We start from the raw sequence: 20,415 nt of genomic DNA, 5'->3' as shown, positions 1-20,415 counted from the left end.
CCATGTCAAAATGTAAGCATCTGCGGTGTGTTTAAGAGTTATGGTTAAGATATAGAGGGGAGGTATTCACTAACCTGCTTCCTGATATGTTTATGCTGTATAGCCAATGCCATGGCCTGTTTGGCATAACAACAATCATAGGTGTTGGTCATATAGCACAACCACAGCTGTATTCACACCATGCGTTCAGATAAATCACGCAGGAAACCAACAGGAATGTCCAAACAAAGACGGACGTGTCAATGAATGAACTCCCATTCTGTTCTCAAACCTTTTGACCACAGAACCGTCGTCCTTCACAACCTCTTTCTCTACTAAATGAGGAAGTTGGATTTTTCCAAAGCCTCCAGCATAACTCAACGCCTGGAAGTGACAGAACAAGGAAAAGGACATTTCAAACACCAAAACCCAGTGTCTCTGGTCCTAGGGTTGATCTTCAAACTGGCGCTCAATAATGTTTTTAACGAGACAGATTAAAAACAGACATGCTCCTAAAGAACACGTTACAGTCAAGAAGCATTCAGCTTTATATTCCAGGCACAGTATTGCTAATATCAACCTGCTCTGCTCGAGCCACTGAGGTAGAAAAGTCACAACTCTCCCTCCCTGACGACTGACCTTCTCAAAGTCCTCCTTGGCCGAGGGGAGGTCTGCGGCCAGCGTTGAGTCACCCGTCTGCTTCTCCATCCTCTCGCCCCTCACCACCGTCGTCTTGACCACCTTGCTGACCTTTCGGCCCTGCACCTGCTCTGACTCGAAGTCCGAGGCCGTGGTGGCCCCCAGGGCCAAGGGCTCCAAGAAGGTCAACTGGAGAGGTCAAACACAGGGTTCAAAGGTCACTGATACAGAAGATGACAAAACTTGATTATACAGTACACACTGTAAGGATATACAGTCATTATGGACACATTATATAGTGTGGTGTAGCCCGAACTATACACGGACAATGAATAGACAAGGGATCTCAGCACATACACTCTTAGAAGAAAATCAGCTGTCCCCATAGAAGAACCCTTCTTGGTTCCAGGTATAAACCCTTCTTAGTTCCAGGTAGAACCTTTTTGTGTTCCATGTAAAACCAAAGGTTCTACATGAAACCCAAAAGTGTTCTTCAAAGGGTTCTCCTATGGGGGACAACCAAATAATGTTTAAAGGTTCTAGATAGCACCCAAGTGTAGGGCTCAGAAAGCAGGTTAAAGGTACAATAAGGCTTTTAATGGAAACATCTAAAAATACATTGAAGTCAAAAGGCTCTGTCATAGCAATGAGACTTACTCTAAGCACCAAATGAGTCAAATGTACTTTATTCAAACATTAATGTCCATGGAGCTTTGGAGAGCTTGTTGCTTCTCTCCTTATGGCAAATCCCCAGTACAGTATTTCCCAGGTGCTGCCAATTTAACCAAAACAAATCACATTTTATTGGTCGTATACACATATATAGCAGATCTTATTGCGGATATAGCGATATGCTTGTGTGTGATGGGGTGTGTAGACATTGTGGACAGTGTGTTGATAGAATATTTGAGTATATCTGTCGGATACGCAGGATAGAATAGCATAGATACAGAAATAGCTGAATAGGATGGCATTCACCCATCTGCTAAATTGGCCAAGTGACCTACCACAGGGGGTTATGGGAGGTGTTGTGTTCTATCTGGCAGCCATGTTGCTGTCGTAGGCCTACATGTTTCTCCTTTGCATGGTGTTTCCTTCCACGTTTTTGTTTTTGGGTTATTCATTGTCAAGCTTTAAAAATCGAAGCCAGGCTGCAACATTTTAGTAGCCTAGCTAGGACTGTGGCATGTGTCTGCACATTTCTCTCTGGGCACACATGAAAGCAGCGCAATTGAAGTTGAATTCGCCGATGCGAGCGCACCAGGCCGTAATTTCATAAAGTAGATGACTCAACTACTGACTCACTTATTTCTCACTTGTGTGTCCTGTTCAGCCGTGTTTGACACATGCGCAAGCCTATTAGCCACATTAAGACTGACGTGTGATCATTGCCCTTGCTAGTATGATTGTATTGACATTCCCAGCCTTAGCTACAGTCATCCGTTTTTTGGGGGGTCAAAATATTGAGTCATTGAAACTGAAACAGTGCATCCTGAATGAAGGCAGCAAACAATGTCCCAGGCCAGCTGTGATTTACAACCTGATAGCAATAGTTTTTAAGACTACCAAGACATTTATTAGTGAATTATATGAATCATGCATTGAACGGAATCCATCTATTTTTTGCTAACAGTGAATTATGTCATGGAATTTTAAAAACCTCTTATGAAGTTGGTTTTGAAGCATGAACTGGAAGTTGTATATGTTAAACTGATATTATGATTCTGTTTTTTTTTCTCCATATCTACAAAGTAGTTAAAACGATGTCAGTTCCACATTAAGGCCCAGACACCCCTGTGACATCATAATATCCACAGTGTACGTAAACCCTGTAATACACAATAGTTTCCAGAAATACTGGAATATTGACCCCAAACAAAGTCTATAGACACAAAGACAGCAGGCTGACACACATACAGACAGACTGACCTCGGTCTGATCTCCCTCGCTCCGGACCACAGTCCTCTTCACTACCTTGGAGAAGCCGTCTCCTTCCTCCACACTGACCATCTCCTGGTGAGATCCCTCCACCGTCACCTCCTCTCTCTCCACGCCGTCTGGAGAGAAGTACTTACGGATCACCTTCCGCGTGATCTGGGGGAAAAAGACCAGAAAGAGAGGAAAGTTACCACTGGTAGAGCACTGAGCTGCATGACTAGGTCATGTAATATAAAACACACATACAGTATTTGCCTGAGGAGACTGGATTACTTTACAATTGACAAACATGGCTCCATAGTAGTTACAGTATGTAGTTGAGATCTACTGTAAATCGGGGTGTGTTCAAGAGTTAAGTGTCTGTTATACAGTGAATGTAGATGCAAAATGTCCCTTTACCTTCTTGACTACCAGGTTTCCATGCTCATCCATGTACTGTTCCTCTGTCACTGTTTGCGGAGGGATGTCTGGCAGATCATCCGCCTAGAGAGAGAAGAGATACACAGTCATACAACTGACACTGAACAAATACACAGCAAGTACACAGAATAACCGGCTTAAACATTGTAAAACCCACTCAAAAAGGAAATAAACCGTTTTCAATCATTATCTAAGACCATAAAGGTTTAATCAACAAAACGATATGGCATATGAGGGTGCAGAATGAAATAGAAATCCAAATTTGAAAAATGACCCAACAGTTCGAGGTGAAGTGCAGCACAGCAACAAAACTACCCACAAGCTAAAACTCGACTCCCATCTAACCCCAACCCCACATCACACCACACTAGGGCAGGGCCCACTTCCCCACATGCTCCTTCAATGCCGTATACCTGGATGATAACTCTGCGTCGGACCACCCTGGTGGTCAACACCTCCTCCTCTGAGCTATCCGATGACAGCAACCCTAGCTCCTCATTTATCTCCTGAGAGACACCACACAGCCATTGTGGCCACCATAGATCAGTATAACATGGTTACACATTTTGTTTAGTTCCTTCAGGCACTGTTACTGCAGGCACAGAACAACAGGCAAGTAAGTGTTCCTTCTTTTCTCTTTCTTGGCTCTTTACTTTGCTCTCATAGGGATGCCGAAAAGGCATTCAAAAGTAGGCTATTGTAGACCTGATAGAAATTCAAAGAAAAAAATATACAGTATGACAGAGGTTCTATAAAATGGTGGAGATGGAAGATGAAGAGAAGGCACAGTTGCACAACAATTTCCAACAAAACCAGCCATGCAAGATATGGCCACGATAATCCAAAGAAATGGTGGTCAAAGCTGCAGACAAGCACGTCTGTATGGAATGTTGATGTGGAATATGAAGTACTGACAGTGAAGGTAATTATTTCACAAAAATGTTACAGAATATATTTGTATGTACTCTTCATTGCACCAGATAACCTAGCTGAAAATATAAGAATAATTTGCAAACACAGCAAAAAAGCATTCTCATAATTAAGTATTATCATTATCGATCAGGCTTTTGTCACATGATTATTCCATTGTGTTGGTCAGTAACCCCACTTTGAAGTGGTTTTGACCTGGTGTGTTTTGTTTGGTAAGTATGCACACATGCAGACACACCACTCATAAGCTTCTTGTATTAGTCTCTGTGTTTGAGTTAGTTGATGTCCTCTCTGGACTGTGGCAACACTGCAATCAGCCTGCGAAGCTGGGACACAAGCCAGGGCAGGGTGCAGTCGTCATGCTTGACCTCTTACCCGTTCCAGAGAGTATTCATCATCATCGTACCCTGCCTGCGACCTGGAGGGTAGCTCCTCACACGTGGGTACAGTTTCACTTTCACTTTCTGGTCCGTCATAAATGCCATAGTCCCTAAGACTTTCACTACCCAAAGAGAAGCGATTTTGGTCATCCACCCGTAGGAACTGTGCGCTGCATACAGGGCTTCCTTTGAGGAAGCCCGTTTCCAGAGTGCTGCAGAAGGGGGTTGGGGATGGAGGCTCCTCGATGTGGTAGAGGACCTCAGGTTCCTCTGGCTCCAGATCCTCTGCCTCTAAGAAGTCTGAGAAATCATCTTTGCAGTCAAAGAACTCCAGGTCTGAATTTTCTTGGGCGGGATCTGATTGGGCATCTGGCCCAAATGAAGAGAGTGTTTTCTCAAATTCGCCGATCACTCGCTTAAAGTCTGGCGAGAATTCAAAGGCTTCTGCAGATCCAGGTGTAGCAGACTTGGAAGCGAACTCAGGACCCATCAGGGTGGTGGTTGTGACCTGACACTTATCTGACTGAGGGTCGCTGAAGACTGGAGAAACTGGACTCATATCAGTGGGGGACAACTGGCTACACTCGGAGACTCTCAGAGAGTGGCGTCCGGAAAACAGGGCCTCGTAATCTGGTGGCACCAGGAATTGGCTCGACATCGGCGAAAATAACTCACCCGAATGAGTCTCCTCGAATTCCTCTTGTGTAAATTCACTCCAGTCGGAGAATTCCTGAGTGGCAGAGTCAAGTAACTTTAGTTTAGGTGTCACTGCTCTATGGGTAGTGAAAGGGTATTGTTCACTGATCTGCAATGGGGTTGATATCAGAGGTTTGTAGCCTGTGGCTGTCTTTGTCTGCTTAGGTGATACCAGACCTGATATGCTTGTTTCTTGACTCAAGTCTAATACTGCCTTTTGCTCATGTAAAGTACTTTCCGTTACCAAGGTAGACTCTAATTTGCTTTGCATTTTCCCATAACTGGTCTTCAACTGTATTTCCTTGGGTGTTTGAGACGGAGCCTGGAAGTAAATGTTGACATCACTTGAACAAGTATTCTTCAAATGTGTTGTTACAGCAAGTCAGTTGGCATGCTCCAATAACATCCCATCAATAAACTGCAACACACTAACATGAGAGAACTTGGTTGACTAAGGTCTCGTTAGTAATTTTCTCCCACAACACCATGTCACATTTAAATCACTGCAAGAACATTGGAGAGCAAACCAAGCAATTATAAAGGTCAACATCACAGTGCCCAAAAATGTCACAGTAATAGCAATATGCTTGCACACAAACTGTTACTAAGAGCTCAAATGAGTCAGAATCGGTTAGTTACATCACCCACCATCTAAGTGCATTGTGATCGTACACACATTCCTTAGATACACTCCATTTTGCACAAACCCATTGGTGAATCCAGACATCCATTTCGACCATACAGTGTTATTGTCATCCTCCATTAGAATTGGGAGTTATTCCATTAATCCATAGCACGTGCAAAGTCAGCTTTATCATGCTCTCTCTCTTACCCTCGGTGGGGCATCCTGGGTCTTTATTGTATCAGCACTGAGGCGCAGGACCTCTACTTCTTCCTCACTTCTGTCCTTGACCTTCACTGGTTGTTGCTTAACCTGGACATCTTTCTGGACCGTTTTGACATTTTCCAAACCCATAGTGGCTTGGGGAGTTGGGATGGTTTCAGCATGCTCTGAACCATGCTTTGTCCGTGCCTGTTCCGTAGATGTAATAACCATTTCTGCTACTAGCCCACTGACCCTTGGTAAGCCTTGATCTGTCCTGCTCATTTGTCCCTGCTCTTTTTCAAATTTAGTAGCTGGGACTGACAACAGAGTAACACCCACTGTGTTTTCTTCTGGCGACATTGGGAGACGCTCAGACGTTAATACAGATGTCACATGACTCAACGCACCTGCTTTAAATGTCATTGTTTCTGTGCCTGTAATAACTAAACTCAACTCTTCATCTGATGCACCTGATTCAGGAGACGACTGCCTTCGGTGGACATCGGCCCAAGAATCTACAGGTAAAGCTACAAATACAGTGTCTGATGACACAGACTCAGGCGAAGACGTTCTATCACTAAGGGCCCGGGGTTCCATGAAGTACTGAGATAATATCCTCATAAACTCAGGCACTGGTGAGTCAGGCGATAGCCGTCTATTCCTGCCGACTGACTCTAGAGAATCAGGTGAGGATGGCCGACTCTCTAATGCTGATGATGATATGACCATTAGCTCATACTCAGAGCCAGAGGTCATGGATTCAGGTGATGATGACCTGTGTTCTATGGTGGCATACTCCATATTACATGAATCAATACCTGACACACCTGATCTTGTATACTGAGGGATTGGTGAGTCTGGAGAAAGCGATCTATTGTCATTGATCTCATGCATTGATTCAGGTGAAGATGATCTAACCTTATCCATTGACATTGTTGATTCTAGAGACATGGTTCTGTATTCAACAGACTCAGTGGATAGCGGTCTATCCTTCTCAACTTGTTTCTCGAATAATAGAGATTCAGGTGATGACGTTCTAACATCTGCCTTTAACACCAGTGTTGCAGGTGATATGGGTCGGCAGTCAGGTAATGACTCGGGTGATAGACGCTTATCCTCAGTCTCCGATACAGACACTATGACCCATTCATCTCCAGAGTCTGATTTGGAGTGAGGGGAAGCTGATCTGTGACCTGTTTCAAATGTACACTCCGATACTACTTCTGCTGCTAGTGATTCAGGTAAAACTATATCAGATACGCTTGGAACACTCTCAGTAGGAGCTACATCCTGATCAATCTTGACTGTCTCAGTTGTAGTTTCTGAAGGTTCCACTTGCCAATCTGGTAGAGCTTCTGTGCTGATCTCAGTGCTACCTTGAGCAACTTCTCTCTCCTCTGGAGAAGTCTGTATGCACTCTATACTCTCAGTCAAAGCTACATCCTGATCGATCTTGGCTGTTTCAGTGGTAGCTGCTGGTTCCACTTGTGGACCAGGTACAGGACTGACGTCTGTGCTACCTTGAGCAACGTCTTCCTCACCAGGAGAAGTCTCTACATGTGCTTCGCTACTCCCAGTATACTCCAAGAAGCCTGTTTTACTCAAGAAGGTTTCTCCTACATATTGGGCGTCGTGAATTTGAGAGATAAGCTTGCAAAGCTCTGTATCATACATACGATTGTATTCTTCTACCATCATGGCTGTTCCAGGTACAGGTGAACCTGATGAAGCAGCCTTAGGTTTCTGTTCTGTTGCTTCTATTGACAATATTTCTGATGGGGAAACATGCTCAGGAATGAGACTTTTGGTTGGCAACACTGTTTCCTCAATGTTAGAAAATACCAAGTCAAATTCCATGTCTGATGTTATTGATAATGGAGATGAAGACCTATATCCTGTTTCTACTGTGGTAGACCCAAGTGCGCTCTCTGTAAATGGTGGAATTGGTGACTGAGGTGAAAAAGCATTCACTGATGCAACTGATTCAGGTGAGTCTGGTCTCAATTCAACAGAGGAAGACTCTGAAATGAGTGGAGCATATTCTACATCTGAAGCCACTGATTCAGGGGATGAGGATCTATATCCAATCATGGACTCTCGTAGTACCTGTCTAAACTCAGGTATGGGTGAGTCAGGTGACAGTGTCCTGTATTCATCTATAGATAATATTGAATCAGGTGATGAGGGTCTGTCGTGGAAAAGCATTGAGGCATACAAGAATAACTCAGTTTCATATTCCAAATCTGACAATACTGATGCAGGTGATGATGATCTGCTTCCTGTCATAAATATGGTTGGTTCTGGGAAATATTGTAGGTATTGTGGCAGAGGAGAGTCTGGAGACAGACACCTGAACTCATCCACTGATGCTGTAGATTCAGGAGAAGATGATCTGACGTTTGTCAGTAGCATGACAGATTCAGGTGACATGGGGCAATACTCTGATAAAGACTCAGGTGATAGGGGTCTTTCCTCTGTATCTGACACGATTGACTCTGGTGAGTCTGGTCTCTGCCAAAAGGCAAAAGCCTTAGATGAAGGCCTATCTTTATCTGAGAAGATTGTTGAAAAAATATCAGAAAGCTCACATTCGTTGTCTGACAGTACTGATAATAGTGATCGGGGTCTATCTTCATGGAATGAAGACATTAAGGGCAGAGTCCCACATTCCATATCTGAGCACATTGATTCAGGTGAAGTTGATCTGTATCCAATAAAATATGGAATAGATTCAGGTAATGACGGCCAAAAATCAGGTATGGGTGAGTCTGGGGAAAGCGCCATGTATTCATCAACTGATGCTACTGATTCAGGTGATGAGGGTCTACCTCTCTCTGAAAAGAGTGTCAAGAAGATGTCAGAAAGATCATAATCATCATCTGATAATACTGATGCAGGTGACGATGATCTTCTTCCTGCTATAAACAGAGTTGGTTCTGGGAAATAATCCAAGTATTGTGGTAGAGGAGAGTCTGGAGACAGACACCTGTACTCATCCACTGATGCTGTAGATTCAGGTGAGTCTGGTCTCTGCCAAAACGCAAAAGCCTCAGAAGTTATGTCGTAAACTTCTGAAGTCCCTGAAATCCCTGATTCAGGTGATGATGATCTATATCCATATACAGAAGATGTAACACATTCAGGTATTGCATGTCTGAACTCAGGTATGGGTGAATCAGGTGACAGTGCCCTGTATTCATCTATAGATGCTATTGAATCAGGTGATGAGGGTCTATTCTCAAAAAGCATTGAGGTATGTAAGAATAAGTCAGTTTCAGATTCCATATCTGAGCATATTGATTCAGGCGATGCTGATCTATTCCCTGCCACTAGTGTAGTAGTTTCGTGCTGTGTGTACTGGGGTACTGGGGAGTCTGGTGACAGAGCTCTGAACTCATCTACTGATGTTGTTGATTCAGGAGTGTCTCGTCTTTCTTCAATCTCAGAAATCAGAGGAGCAAATTCTGTTTCAGACTCTGTTTCATATTCTGACAATGATTCAGGGGATGAGGACCTATATCCAATCATTGAAACGATAGACTCTCGTAACGCCTGTCTAAACTCAGGTATGGGTGAATCAGGTGACAGTGTCCTGTATTCATCTATAGATACTATTGAATCAGGTGATGAGGGTCTGTCTTCGAAAAGCATTGAGGCATACAAGAAAAACTCATTTTCAAATTCTTCATCTGACAATACTGATGCAGGTGATGATGATCTGCTTCCTGTCATAAATATGGTTGGTTCTGGGAAATATTGTAGGTATTGTGGTAGAGGAGAGTCTGGAGACAGACACCTGTACTCATCCACTGATGCTGTAGATTCAGGAGAAGATGATCTGACGTTTGTCAGTAGCATGACTGATTCAGGTGACATGGGGCAATACTCTGATAAAGACTCAGGTGATAGGGGTCTTTCCTCTGTATCTGACACGATTGACTCCGGTGAGTCTGGTCTTGATTCAATAAAGAATACCTCAGAAATGAAAGGTTCATATTCAATATCTGAAGTCACGGAATCAGGTGATGAAGATCTATATCCAATTGAATATCTAACAGTTTCAGGTAAGTCTTGTCTAAACTCAGGGATGGGTGAATCAGGTGACAGCGCCCTGTATTCATCTACAGATGCTATTGAATCTGGTGAGCCTGGTCTCTGCCAAAAGGAAAAAGCTTCAGATAGCATATGTCCAATTTCTTCTGAACTCACTGAATCTGGTGACGATGGTCTGCTTCCGGCCATAAACATTACTGGTTCTGGGAAATATTGTAAATATTGTGGAATTGGTGAGTCTGGAGATAAAGATCTATGCTCATCCATTGACTTCACTGACTCAGGAGAATCTGACCTTAACCCACTCTCGTTTGATAACGTTTGACTTAGAAGTTCTGATTTCTGTACATACTCTATTGTACTCCCACAATACTCAAACATACCTGTTTTACTAGCAAAGGTTTCTCCTACATATTGGGGGTCATGTATTGGAGAGATCAGCTTCCAACGATCTGCATCATACACAAATTTGTAAATTGGCACTCGCATGACTGATTCTGATGGTGAATTTGCATATTCAATATCTGAAGTCACGGACTCAGGTGACGATGATCTACATTCAACAAAATATTCAAGTAAATTCTGTCTAAACTCCGGTATGGGTGAGTCAGGTGACAGTGCCCTGTAGTCATCTACAGATGCTACTGAATCAGGTCTGTCCTCAAAAAGCATTGAGGTAAATGAGAATAACTCAGTTTCATATTCCAAATCTGACAATACTGATACAGGTGACGATGATCTGCTTCTTGCCATAAACAGAGTTGGCTCTGGGTAATGTTGTAGGTATTGTGGTAGAGGAGAGTCTGGAGACAGACACCTGAACTCATCCACTGATGCTGTAGATTCAGGAGAAGATGATCTGATGTTTGTCAGTAGCATGACTGATTCAGGTGACATGGGGCAATACTCTGATAAAGACTCAGGTGATAGGGGTCTTTCCTCTGTATCTGACACGATTGACTCCGGTGAGTCTGGTCTCTGCCAAAAGGCAAAAGCCTCAGATGAAAGCCTATCTTTATCTGAGAAGATTGTTGAAAAAATATCAGAAAGCTCACATTCATTGTCTGACCATACTGATGTTAGTGATTGGGGTTTATCTTCATAGATTAACGACATTAAGGGCAGAGTCCCACATTCCATATCTGATTCAGGTGAAGTTGATCTGTATCCAATAAAATGTGGAATAGATTCAGGTAATGACGGCCAAAAATCAGGTATGGGTGAGTCTGGTGAAAGCGCCATGTACTCATCAACTGATGCTAATGATTCAGGTGATGAGGGTCTACCTCTCTCTGAAAAGAGTGTCAAGAAGATGTCAGAAAGATCACAATCATCATCTGACAATACTGATGCAGGTGACGATGATCTGCTTCCTGCCATAAACAGAACTGGTTCTGGGAAATAATCAAAGTATTGTGGTAGAGGAGAGTCTGGAGACAGACACCTATACTCATCCACTGATGCTGTAGATTCAGGCGAGTCTGGTCTCTGCCAAAACGCAAAAGCCTCAGATGCTGTGTCGTCAACTTCCAAAGTCCCTGAAATCACTGATTCAGGTGATGATGATCTATATCCATATACAGAAGATGTAACACATTCAGGTATTGCATGTCTGAACTCAGGTATGGGTGAGTCAGGTGACAACACCCTGTATTCATCTATAGATGCTATTGAATCAGGTGATGAGGGTCTATTCTCAAAAAGCATTGAGGTATGTAAGAATAAGTCAGTTTCAGATTCCATATCTGAGCATATTGATTCAGGCGATGCTGATCTATTCCCTGTCACTAGTGTAGTAGTTTCGTGCTGTGTGTACTGGGGTACTGGGGAGTCTGGTGACAGAGCTCTGAACTCATCTACTGATGTTGTTGAATCAGGAGTGTCTTGTCTTTCTTCAATCTCAGAAATCAGAGGAGCGAATTCTGTTTCAGACTCTGTTTCATATTCTGACAATGATTCAGGGGATGAGGACCTATATCCAATTATTGAAACGATAGACTCTCGTAACGCCTGTCTAAACTCAGGTATGGGTGAATCAGGTGACAGTGTCCTGTATTCATCTATAGATACTATTGAATCAGGTGATGAGGGTCTGTCATCGAAAAGCATTGAGGCATACAAGAATAACTCAGTTTCATATTCCAAATCTGACAATACTGATACAGGTGACGATGATCTGCTTCTTGCCATAAACAGAGTTGGCTCTGGGTAATGTTGTAGGTATTGTGGTAGAGGAGAGTCTGGAGACAGACACCTGAACTCATCCACTGATGCTGTAGATTCAGGAGAAGATGATCTGATGTTTGTCAGTAGCATGACTGATTCAGGTGACATGGGGCAATACTCTGATAAAGACTCAGGTGATAGGGGTCTTTCCTCTGTATCTGACACGATTGACTCCGGTGAGTCTGGTCTCTGCCAAAAGGCAAAAGCCTCAGATGAAAGCCTATCTTTATCTGAGAAGATTGTTGAAAAAATATCAGAAAGCTCACATTCATTGTCTGACCATACTGATGTTAGTGATCGGGGTTTATCTTCATAGATTAACGACATTAAGGGCAGAGTCCCACATTCCATATCTGATTCAGGTGAAGTTGATCTGTATCCAATAAAATGTGGAATAGATTCAGGTAATGACGGCCAAAAATCAGGTATGGGTGAGTCTGGTGAAAGCGCCATGTACTCATCAACTGATGCTAATGATTCAGGTGATGAGGGTCTACCTCTCTCTGAAAAGAGTGTCAAGAAGATGTCAGAAAGATCACAATCATCATCTGACAATACTGATGCAGGTGACGATGATCTGCTTCCTGCCATAAAGAGAACTGGTTCTGGGAAATAATCAAAGTATTGTGGTAGAGGAGAGTCTGGAGACAGACACCTGTACTCATCCACTGATGCTGTAGATTCAGGTGAGTCTGGTCTCTGCCAAAATGCAAAACCCTCAGATGTTATGTCGTCAACTTCCGAAGTCCCTGAAATCACTGATTCAGGTGATGATGATCTATATCCATATACGGAAGATGTAACACATTCAGGTATTGCATGTCTGAACTCAGGTATGGGTGAGTCAGGTGACAGTGCCCTGTATTCATCTATAGATGCTATTGAATCAGGTGATGAGGGTCTAATCTCAAAAAGCATTGAGGTATGTAAGAATAAGTCAGTTTCAGATTCCATATCTGAGCATATTGATTCAGGCGATGCTGATCTATTCCCTGTCACTAGTGTAGTAGTTTCGTGCTGTGTGTACTGGGGTACTGGGGAGTCTGGTGACAGAGCTCTGAACTCATCTACTGATGTTGTTGAATCAGGAGTGTCTTGTCTTTCTTCAATCTCAGAAATCAGAGGAGCAAATTCTGTTTCAGACTCTGTTTCATATTCTGACAATGATTCAGGGGATGAGGACCTATATCCAATCATTGAAACGATAGACTCTCGTAACGCCTGTCTAAACTCAGGTATGGGTGAATCAGGTGACAGTGTCCTGTATTCATCTATAGATAATATTGAATCAGGTGATGAGGGTCTGTCTTCGAAAAGCATTGAGGCATACAAGAAAAACTCATTTTCAAATTCTTCATCTGACAATACTGATGCAGGTGATGATGATCTGCTTCCTGTCATAAATATGGTTGGTTCTGGGAAATATTGTAGGTATTGTGGTAGAGGAGAGTCTGGAGACAGACACCTGAACTCATCCACTGATGCTGTAGATTCAGGAGAAGATGATCTGATGTTTGTCAGTAGCATGGCTGATTCAGGTGACATGGGGCAATAGTCTGATAAAGACTCAGGTGATAGGGGTCTTTCCTCTGTATCTGACACGATTGACTCCGGTGAGTCTGGTCTCTGCCAAAAGGCAAAAGCCTCAGATGAAGGCCTATCTTTATCTGAGAAGATTGTTGAAAAAATATCAGAAAGCTCACATTCGTTATCTGACCATACTGATGTTAGTGATCGGGGTTTATCTTCATAGAATAACGACATTAAGGGCAGAGTCCCACATTCCATATCTGATTCAGGTGAAGTTGATCTGTATCCAATAAAATGTGGAATAGATTCAGGTAATGACGGCCAAAAATCAGGTATGGGTGAGTCTGGTGAAAGTGCCATGTATTCATCAACTGATGCTACTGATTCAGGTGATGAGGGTCTACCTCTCTCTGAAAAGAGTGTCAAGAAGATGTCAGAAAGATCACAATTATCATCTGACAATACTGATGCAGGTGACGATGATCTGCTTCCTGCCATAAAGAGAACTTGTTCTGGGAAATAATCAAAGTATTGTGGTAGAGGAGAGTCTGGAGACAGACACCTATACTCATCCACTGATACTGTAGATTCAGGTGAGTCTGGTCTCTGCCAAAACGCAAAAGCCTCAGAAGTTATGTCGTCAACTTCCGAAGTCCCTGAAATCACTGATTCAGGTGATGATGATCTATATCCATATACAGAAGATGTAACACATTCAGGTATTGCATGTCTGAACTCAGGTATGGGTGAGTCAGGTGACAGTGCCCTGTATTCATCTATAGATGGTATTGAATCAGGTGATGAGGGTCTGTCCTCAAAAAGCAATGAGGCAAATAAAAATAACTCCGTTTCATATTCCATATTTGAGCATATTGATTCAGGTGACACTGACCTGTATCCTGACATAAACAGAGTTGGTTCTGGGAAATAATCAAAGTATTGTGGTAGAGGAGAGTCTGGAGACAGACACCTATACTCATCCACTGATGCTGTAGATTCCGGTGAGTCTGGTCTCTGCCAAAATGCAAAAGCCTCAGAAGTTATGTCGTCAACTTCCGGAGTCCCTGATATCACTGATTCAGGTGATGATGATCTATATCCATATACAGAAGATGATCTGATATTTGTCAGTAGCATGACTGATTCAGGTGACATGGGGTAATACTCTGATAAAGACTCAGGTGATAGGGGTCTTTCCTCTGTGTCTGATACTATTGACTCAGGTGAGTCTGGTCTCTGACAAAAGTCAAATGCCTCAGATAGTATATATTCCATTTCTGAATTCCCTGAAGTCACTGATTCAGGTGATGATGACCTAGACCTTGTGGATGAGAATGCAGATTCAGGTAATTCCTGTCTAAACTCAGGTATGGGAGAGTCAGGGGATAGTGGTCTATGCTCATTGACTGATCCTATAGATTCTGGAGAGGAAGTTCTAGCGTCAATACCCAGAACTATTGAATATTTTGAGTCGACTACTTCAACTTCAGCATCCGATACTGATTCGGGTGACAATGATCTATGATATGATTGAGCAGTTTCGAGAAAGAATAGTGAATATTGGGGTATGGGGGAATCCGGGGATAAAGATTTACATACTTTCAATGACTTCACTGATTCTGCCTTATCTGATCTCAAAACAGCCATTATCTTAACTGACTCAGGTGGGAGAGCCTTATGTTCAGACTCGGAATCAGATGACAGGGGTCTGTCCTCGGTAACCTCAGTTGATGAAGTTGGACTTTCTCGTTCTGACGTCTGCACGTACTCTACGATACCCTCGGCATACTCAAACATACCTGTTTTAGGGGTTTCCCCGACATACTGGGGATCATGTATTGGAGAGACCAGCTTCCAAAGCTCTGCATCGTACTTAAGTTTGTAAGCTGGCACTCGTATTACTGATGGAGGATCATGTATACCTTCATCAGATACCATTCTTGGTGACACAGATGGTTCTTTTGGAGTTTGGGCAAAACCAGGTACTGATAGTCCTTTCTGAGTTTCAGGTTTACTCAATTCGGGAAATAATTGGGCTGTGGAGTTGAATATTATTGGTGGACTTTCAAGGACACCTGATTCAGTTACGACGTCTTGGTCTTTTGAACATGAGCTACGCTCACTGACTGATCCAGCTGACTCAGGTGATACGGGTCTATCTTCAATAGTCACAGATATTGAATCAAATATCTTAGAAACCTCATCATCTGGTAACGATTCAGGTGATGATGATCTATGACGAAACGGAACAGCTTCACGGAACAATGGGGAATATTTGGGGACAGGGAAATCTGGTGACAATGATCTATGTTCATCCATTGTTCCTGTTGATTCAGGGGACGTTGTTTTAATATCCTTCAACAACATCAGTGATGAAGATGACATGGATCTATACTCTGATAATGACTCGGGCTTAAAGTCCGACTCCTCTACCGGAGAATCTATTGATAACGGGTTTTTTTCAGGTTCGGATGTCTCTTCTTTTCTCTGTCCAGCATACTCAAACACACCTGTTTTACTGCAGTAGGTTTCTCCTACATACTGTTGGTCATTTATTTGAGAGATAAGCTTCCAAAGCTCTGCATCATACACAAGTCTGTACTCTGGCTCTAGTATTGCTGATGGAGGGAAATGTATACCTGATGCAGATACTGTTCTTGGTGACACAGATGAAGGTTGAGCTACGTCAGGTTCTGATAGTCCTTTCTGAGGTTCAGGTTGACTAAATTCAAATAATGGTGCAGTTGCGGACTCGGTTAATATTGGTGGACTTTCAGGAACGTTTATACCTGATTCAGTTACAGTTATTGGTGACACACATAGTGATTTCGATTGAGTCAATGCTGAATCAGTTATCTCCTTTTCAAAATCTAAAGCTTCAGGTGAATCTGGTCTATGCTCTGTACCTATAGACTCCAGAGACATTGGAACACATTTAGTTTCTGATGATACTGATTCAGGTGAAGAAGATCTATAATCAACAATAGAGTCTGGTAATATGTGCCAAAACTGAGGTGTCGGTGAGTCAGGTGATAGCGCTCTATACTCATCTATTGATGCTATTGATTCAGGTGATGAAGGTCTATCCTTATAAAGTAATGAAAGTAATGGTGCGGTTTCATAATCTATATCTGAAAATATAGATTCAGGTGATGATGATCTACAAAACTTCACTAAAGAAATGGGTTCTGATTGCCAAAATTGTGTAATTGGTGAATCTGGAGACAGAGATCTGTGTTCATCTACTGATCCTGTAGATACAGGTGATGATGCTTTGATATCATTCAGTAACATCAGTGATGTAGCTGACATGGGTCTATAGTCTGATAAAGACTCAGCTGACAGGGGTCTTTCTTCTGTATCTGATACTATTGACTGGGATGAGTCTGGTGATAATGCCCTCCTCTCTAAATACTCACTGCCCGGGGATATTGCTCGGGAAAACTCTCCCCTGTTAGGAACCATAGGTGTCAATGGCCTGTCCTCTGCTTCTGCTAGCCCTGGTGCTAGTAGACTACTTGCAGCTCCAGGGGCACTTAAGAACATTTGTCCTGGGGCATAAGATGGTATTTCTGCAGTTTCCCATTCAACCTCAGGGGGTGGTAGAGGAGACAGGGGTCTGAACTGAGGTATGGGCGAGTCAGGCAAGAGAAGACTTAGTTCAGTATCGGATGACAGTGACTCGGGAGATGAGGCTCTACTCTCAGTCAACAGTATGGATGAATCAGGTGTTGATGGGCGATACTCGGGTATATGTGAGTCAGGTGATTTGGACCCAGACCTATCCTCTGATGTCACTGACTCTGGTGAAGATGATTGGTCATGCATTGAAACTACAATTTTAGTAGCATACTTAGATGCTGAGTCAGGAGATAAAGACCTTTTTTCGGTTTCGGAACGTAGAGATTCTGGAGCCAAAGACATGTCTAACCCAGACACTGGAAGAGCTGACACCTCTGCTCGGGTCTCAGCAGTTGAGTCATGTGATATCTGGATAAATGCAGTGCTGACAATGGATTCTACTGTGACCGACTCCGGAATCAGAGTGGTTCTTGACACGTCTGATGATGTCTGAGCTATTGTCTGTGATTCCTTACTCACCCCAAAGGTGATAGACTCTGAGGTCACGGGACTGAAATCTACAGGTCTGAGGTAAAGCCCAGTGGAGATAGCTTCCTGGTCAAGAGTAGCCTGGTTTACATCAATCAAAGGCATGGAGGTAGGTGAATCGGCCTCATAAACCCGGCTGGCTCTGTAAGTTCCGGGTACCTCATCCAATTCCATTGGTGTTTTCTTGGATTCTTCACTAGTTGATTTCTCTACATATCCAAACAGGACTTCGTAAAGTCGGTGCGACACCTCGTCAATATGATCCTCTGAGAAAATCTCAGATGTCTCTTTGGGGCGTACCACCTCAGAAGCCTGAGGAAGCTGAGTAGACTGAGGAAGTGGTAAATTCATAGGCTCGGCTGTAATACTGATCTTCTCAGAAACCAGTTCAGTTGTCTGAGAAGTCCTAGTGACGGAGGAGGTGGAGAGGTAGGTGTAGTACTCTGAGGTTTGCTGTAGCTCCACAGACAGCTCACTGAAGTCTGGCTCGGCCTGGTCACATTCAGTCAGACTGTCCCCAAAGTCGGTCATGGACAACGGACGGCTCTCACAGACACGCTTACTACTTTTAGTGCGTGACTCTTGGTGACTCGTTGGCGACAACAACCATTTGTTGTCACTTTCAGCCTGGGGGGGCTGGAGTGACCCCTCGCCACACTCTGCACCCCGCTGTGCCCCCTTCTCTTTATGCTTGACAGATAGAGACGATGAAGAGGGAGGGGTGGGCCCGTTGTAGGCAGGATCTAGGACGTGAGAGGTGAGCTGGTAGGGGGAGGTGCGGTACAAGGTGAAGAAGGGACTTACTTGTTTAAAAGTGCCCATGTGTAGTGACTCAGCCTTGTCTGATCCACTCTGTGATGTACCGCCCACAGAACTGAGGAACAAAAAATAAGTCAAACATCTAATAACATGTGAAGTCTCCCCAAAAAATGAAATACAGTTATTCTTAAAAACGGTTTATTTCTAGTGATTTTAACAATGCATATCAAGATTATTTGACTGAACTGTTTGTTTCTACAACCATACAACATTAGCAGAATATAGCAGAAAACAACATAAGACCTTTTTAAGCATAACAATTTCTCTTTCACTCAATACTTCACTCTTACACTGACTGGACGACTTACTGTGTCGTTTCGCCCTCTTTCTGTAGCTTCTCCTTCTGGGCGTGTCTCAGGAGGCCTGTTACTGATGTGTCTGTCTCTACCCGCCCTGACGTCTCGTGCAGTGATGACATGCTGGAGGAGAGGTCCTCCTCTGACACCATGAAGGGCCCCTGCCTGGACCCTGGCCCACTGGGGGTGCCGCCTGTACGCCTGCCTGGCCGGGGACTGTCTATGTCCTCATGGAGGGCAGAAAAACCTGGACAGGCATAGATATGGACACCGTTATTAACCTGTGATCTCTTTGGCATAGCTAGTACATTTTGGTTGATAAAGATATTTATATTTTGCTCGGTAATACACTATACCTTCACTGTGATCCAGTGCAATGGTCCTCTCAATCTCCGCATAGGTGTGGGACGATGTGTCCTGCTGGGTGGACTTGATTATCTTGGTTTCGATGAGGTGAACAATGTCCATCCTGTTGATCTTGGTGAGTCGTTTGATCAATGTAGTTTCTTTGGAAAGAAATAACAACAGAATAACACAATATCATAACAGTAAATAAGCCATTCTGAAAATATGAAAATGATCAGTAATAAATACTCAGAATAGTCTAAATGTCAAGAAATATTCTAATACAATAAGGAGTGATATATCAGCATACCTGTAGCATGTTTGCCATCCCTGTCAGTCCAGAGCTTCAGCAGGGCATGGCTTTGGTCCTGTAGTGAGTTCGGATTCTCAATCCTTATTAGATTGATCCTTTCCTCGCTGAACTCCAGCTCTCGAGCCAGCTCTAGAAAACCCACCAGACACTTTTCACTGTCAACTACGTAATGTTGATGTTAACATTATTCACCACAGGAAAGTGTTTAAATCAACATTATCTTCAGCCTTTATTGTCTCTGACACTCTAAGAAAGCCACCATGCCTGGGGTTCCACTCACCCGTCCAACTGAAGCCCAGGTGGTCGGCTATTATTTCCAATCGTTCCTCTTTTCTCTCGGCTTCATCCTGGGGATCTACTGTAAATGCCACCACAAGGATGGCCAGGCAAAGTCACATTCACATGAGGAAGAAAAGGCTATCTTCAACCGAGCACATGAGTAAAAAGACTCTTCACTGGCTTTCTTGTTCCATGTAGTGCTATAATGTTAGCTATTTGGAGGTATGTGTCGATAATTAACAGTAACTGTAACAGACTTGTATTTGGTGTATAGCTTATTATGCTGTTGGTTTATAGGGCAGCAATACCATCATAAATTATTATCATGCGATTTTGGCAACTCTAGAAGAAGAAAACACTAACGGAAACATACTGTATGGAAAGTAGATAGCAGTAGTTTAACAGCTCTGGAAAAATGTAATCTCTCATTGTATTCCATTCAGCTTTTCTCCTACAGCCTAATTGGGTTCATCAAACACATTTGATACTAATCCTGACTATGACCTATGACACATTTTCAAGCTAAAACTGATTCTAAATTCCTTAATTGAGTCCCTGACTTTAAGTCAATCTTGAGATTTTTAGAACACATAGAAGGAAAAGAGACAAATACAAACACAAGACACCACTTAAACA

The 20,415-nt window shown here is 43.1% G+C and overlaps 2 protein-coding genes across 51 annotated transcripts in view; both read right to left on the bottom strand.

Annotated features, from left to right (window-relative positions):
* ank2b (ankyrin-2) overlaps positions 1-20,415 on the bottom strand; it is a 252,259-nt gene that overhangs the window by 5,163 nt on the left and 226,681 nt on the right. For 42 of the 50 annotated variants that reach the window (XM_090183989.1, XM_090184002.1, XM_090184004.1 and 39 more), the window contains 9 exons: positions 19,781-19,858; positions 19,498-19,629; positions 19,199-19,348; positions 18,855-19,089; positions 18,532-18,601; positions 2,956-3,039; positions 2,548-2,712; positions 619-807; positions 272-363 (listed from right to left, as the gene is read on the bottom strand). In XM_090183989.1, coding sequence (XP_090040115.1) covers positions 272-363; positions 619-807; positions 2,548-2,712; positions 2,956-3,039; positions 18,532-18,601; positions 18,855-19,089; positions 19,199-19,348; positions 19,498-19,629; positions 19,781-19,858 — 1,195 coding nt within the window. The remainder of the gene's footprint in view (positions 1-271; positions 364-618; positions 808-2,547; positions 2,713-2,955; positions 3,040-18,531; positions 18,602-18,854; positions 19,090-19,198; positions 19,349-19,497; positions 19,630-19,780; positions 19,859-20,415) is intronic. The other 8 variants (XM_090184033.1, XM_090184034.1, XM_090184035.1 and 5 more) reach the window with 1 other exon arrangement.
* LOC149980879 (uncharacterized) lies at positions 4,175-18,521 on the bottom strand. Its single transcript, XM_090183985.1, has 2 exons — positions 5,815-18,521; positions 4,175-5,304 (listed from the first exon to the last, which is right to left on the bottom strand). Exons 1-2 carry the CDS (start codon positions 18,256-18,258, stop codon positions 4,264-4,266), a joined length of 13,485 nt encoding a protein of 4,494 aa, XP_090040111.1. The 5' UTR covers positions 18,259-18,521; the 3' UTR covers positions 4,175-4,263.

The sequence above is a fragment of the Oncorhynchus mykiss genome, chromosome 9 (genome assembly GCF_057628025.1).
Source record: "Oncorhynchus mykiss isolate SJ-2025 chromosome 9, ASM5762802v1, whole genome shotgun sequence".
NCBI classification, from domain to species: domain Eukaryota; kingdom Metazoa; phylum Chordata; class Actinopteri; order Salmoniformes; family Salmonidae; genus Oncorhynchus; species Oncorhynchus mykiss.
Note: the sequence above shows the minus strand (reverse complement) of the source record. Positions and strands in the feature narration are given on the sequence as shown.

Coding starts and splice junctions, on each gene's coding strand:
- LOC149980879 (XM_090183985.1), bottom strand. CDS start 18,258: ATGACCGACTTTGGGGACAGTCTGACTGAATGTGACCAGGCCGAGCCA. Junction 5,305..5,814: donor CCCAGGATGCCCCACCGAGG/GTAAGAGAGAGA, acceptor ATTTACTTCCAG/GCTCCGTCTCAAACACCCAA.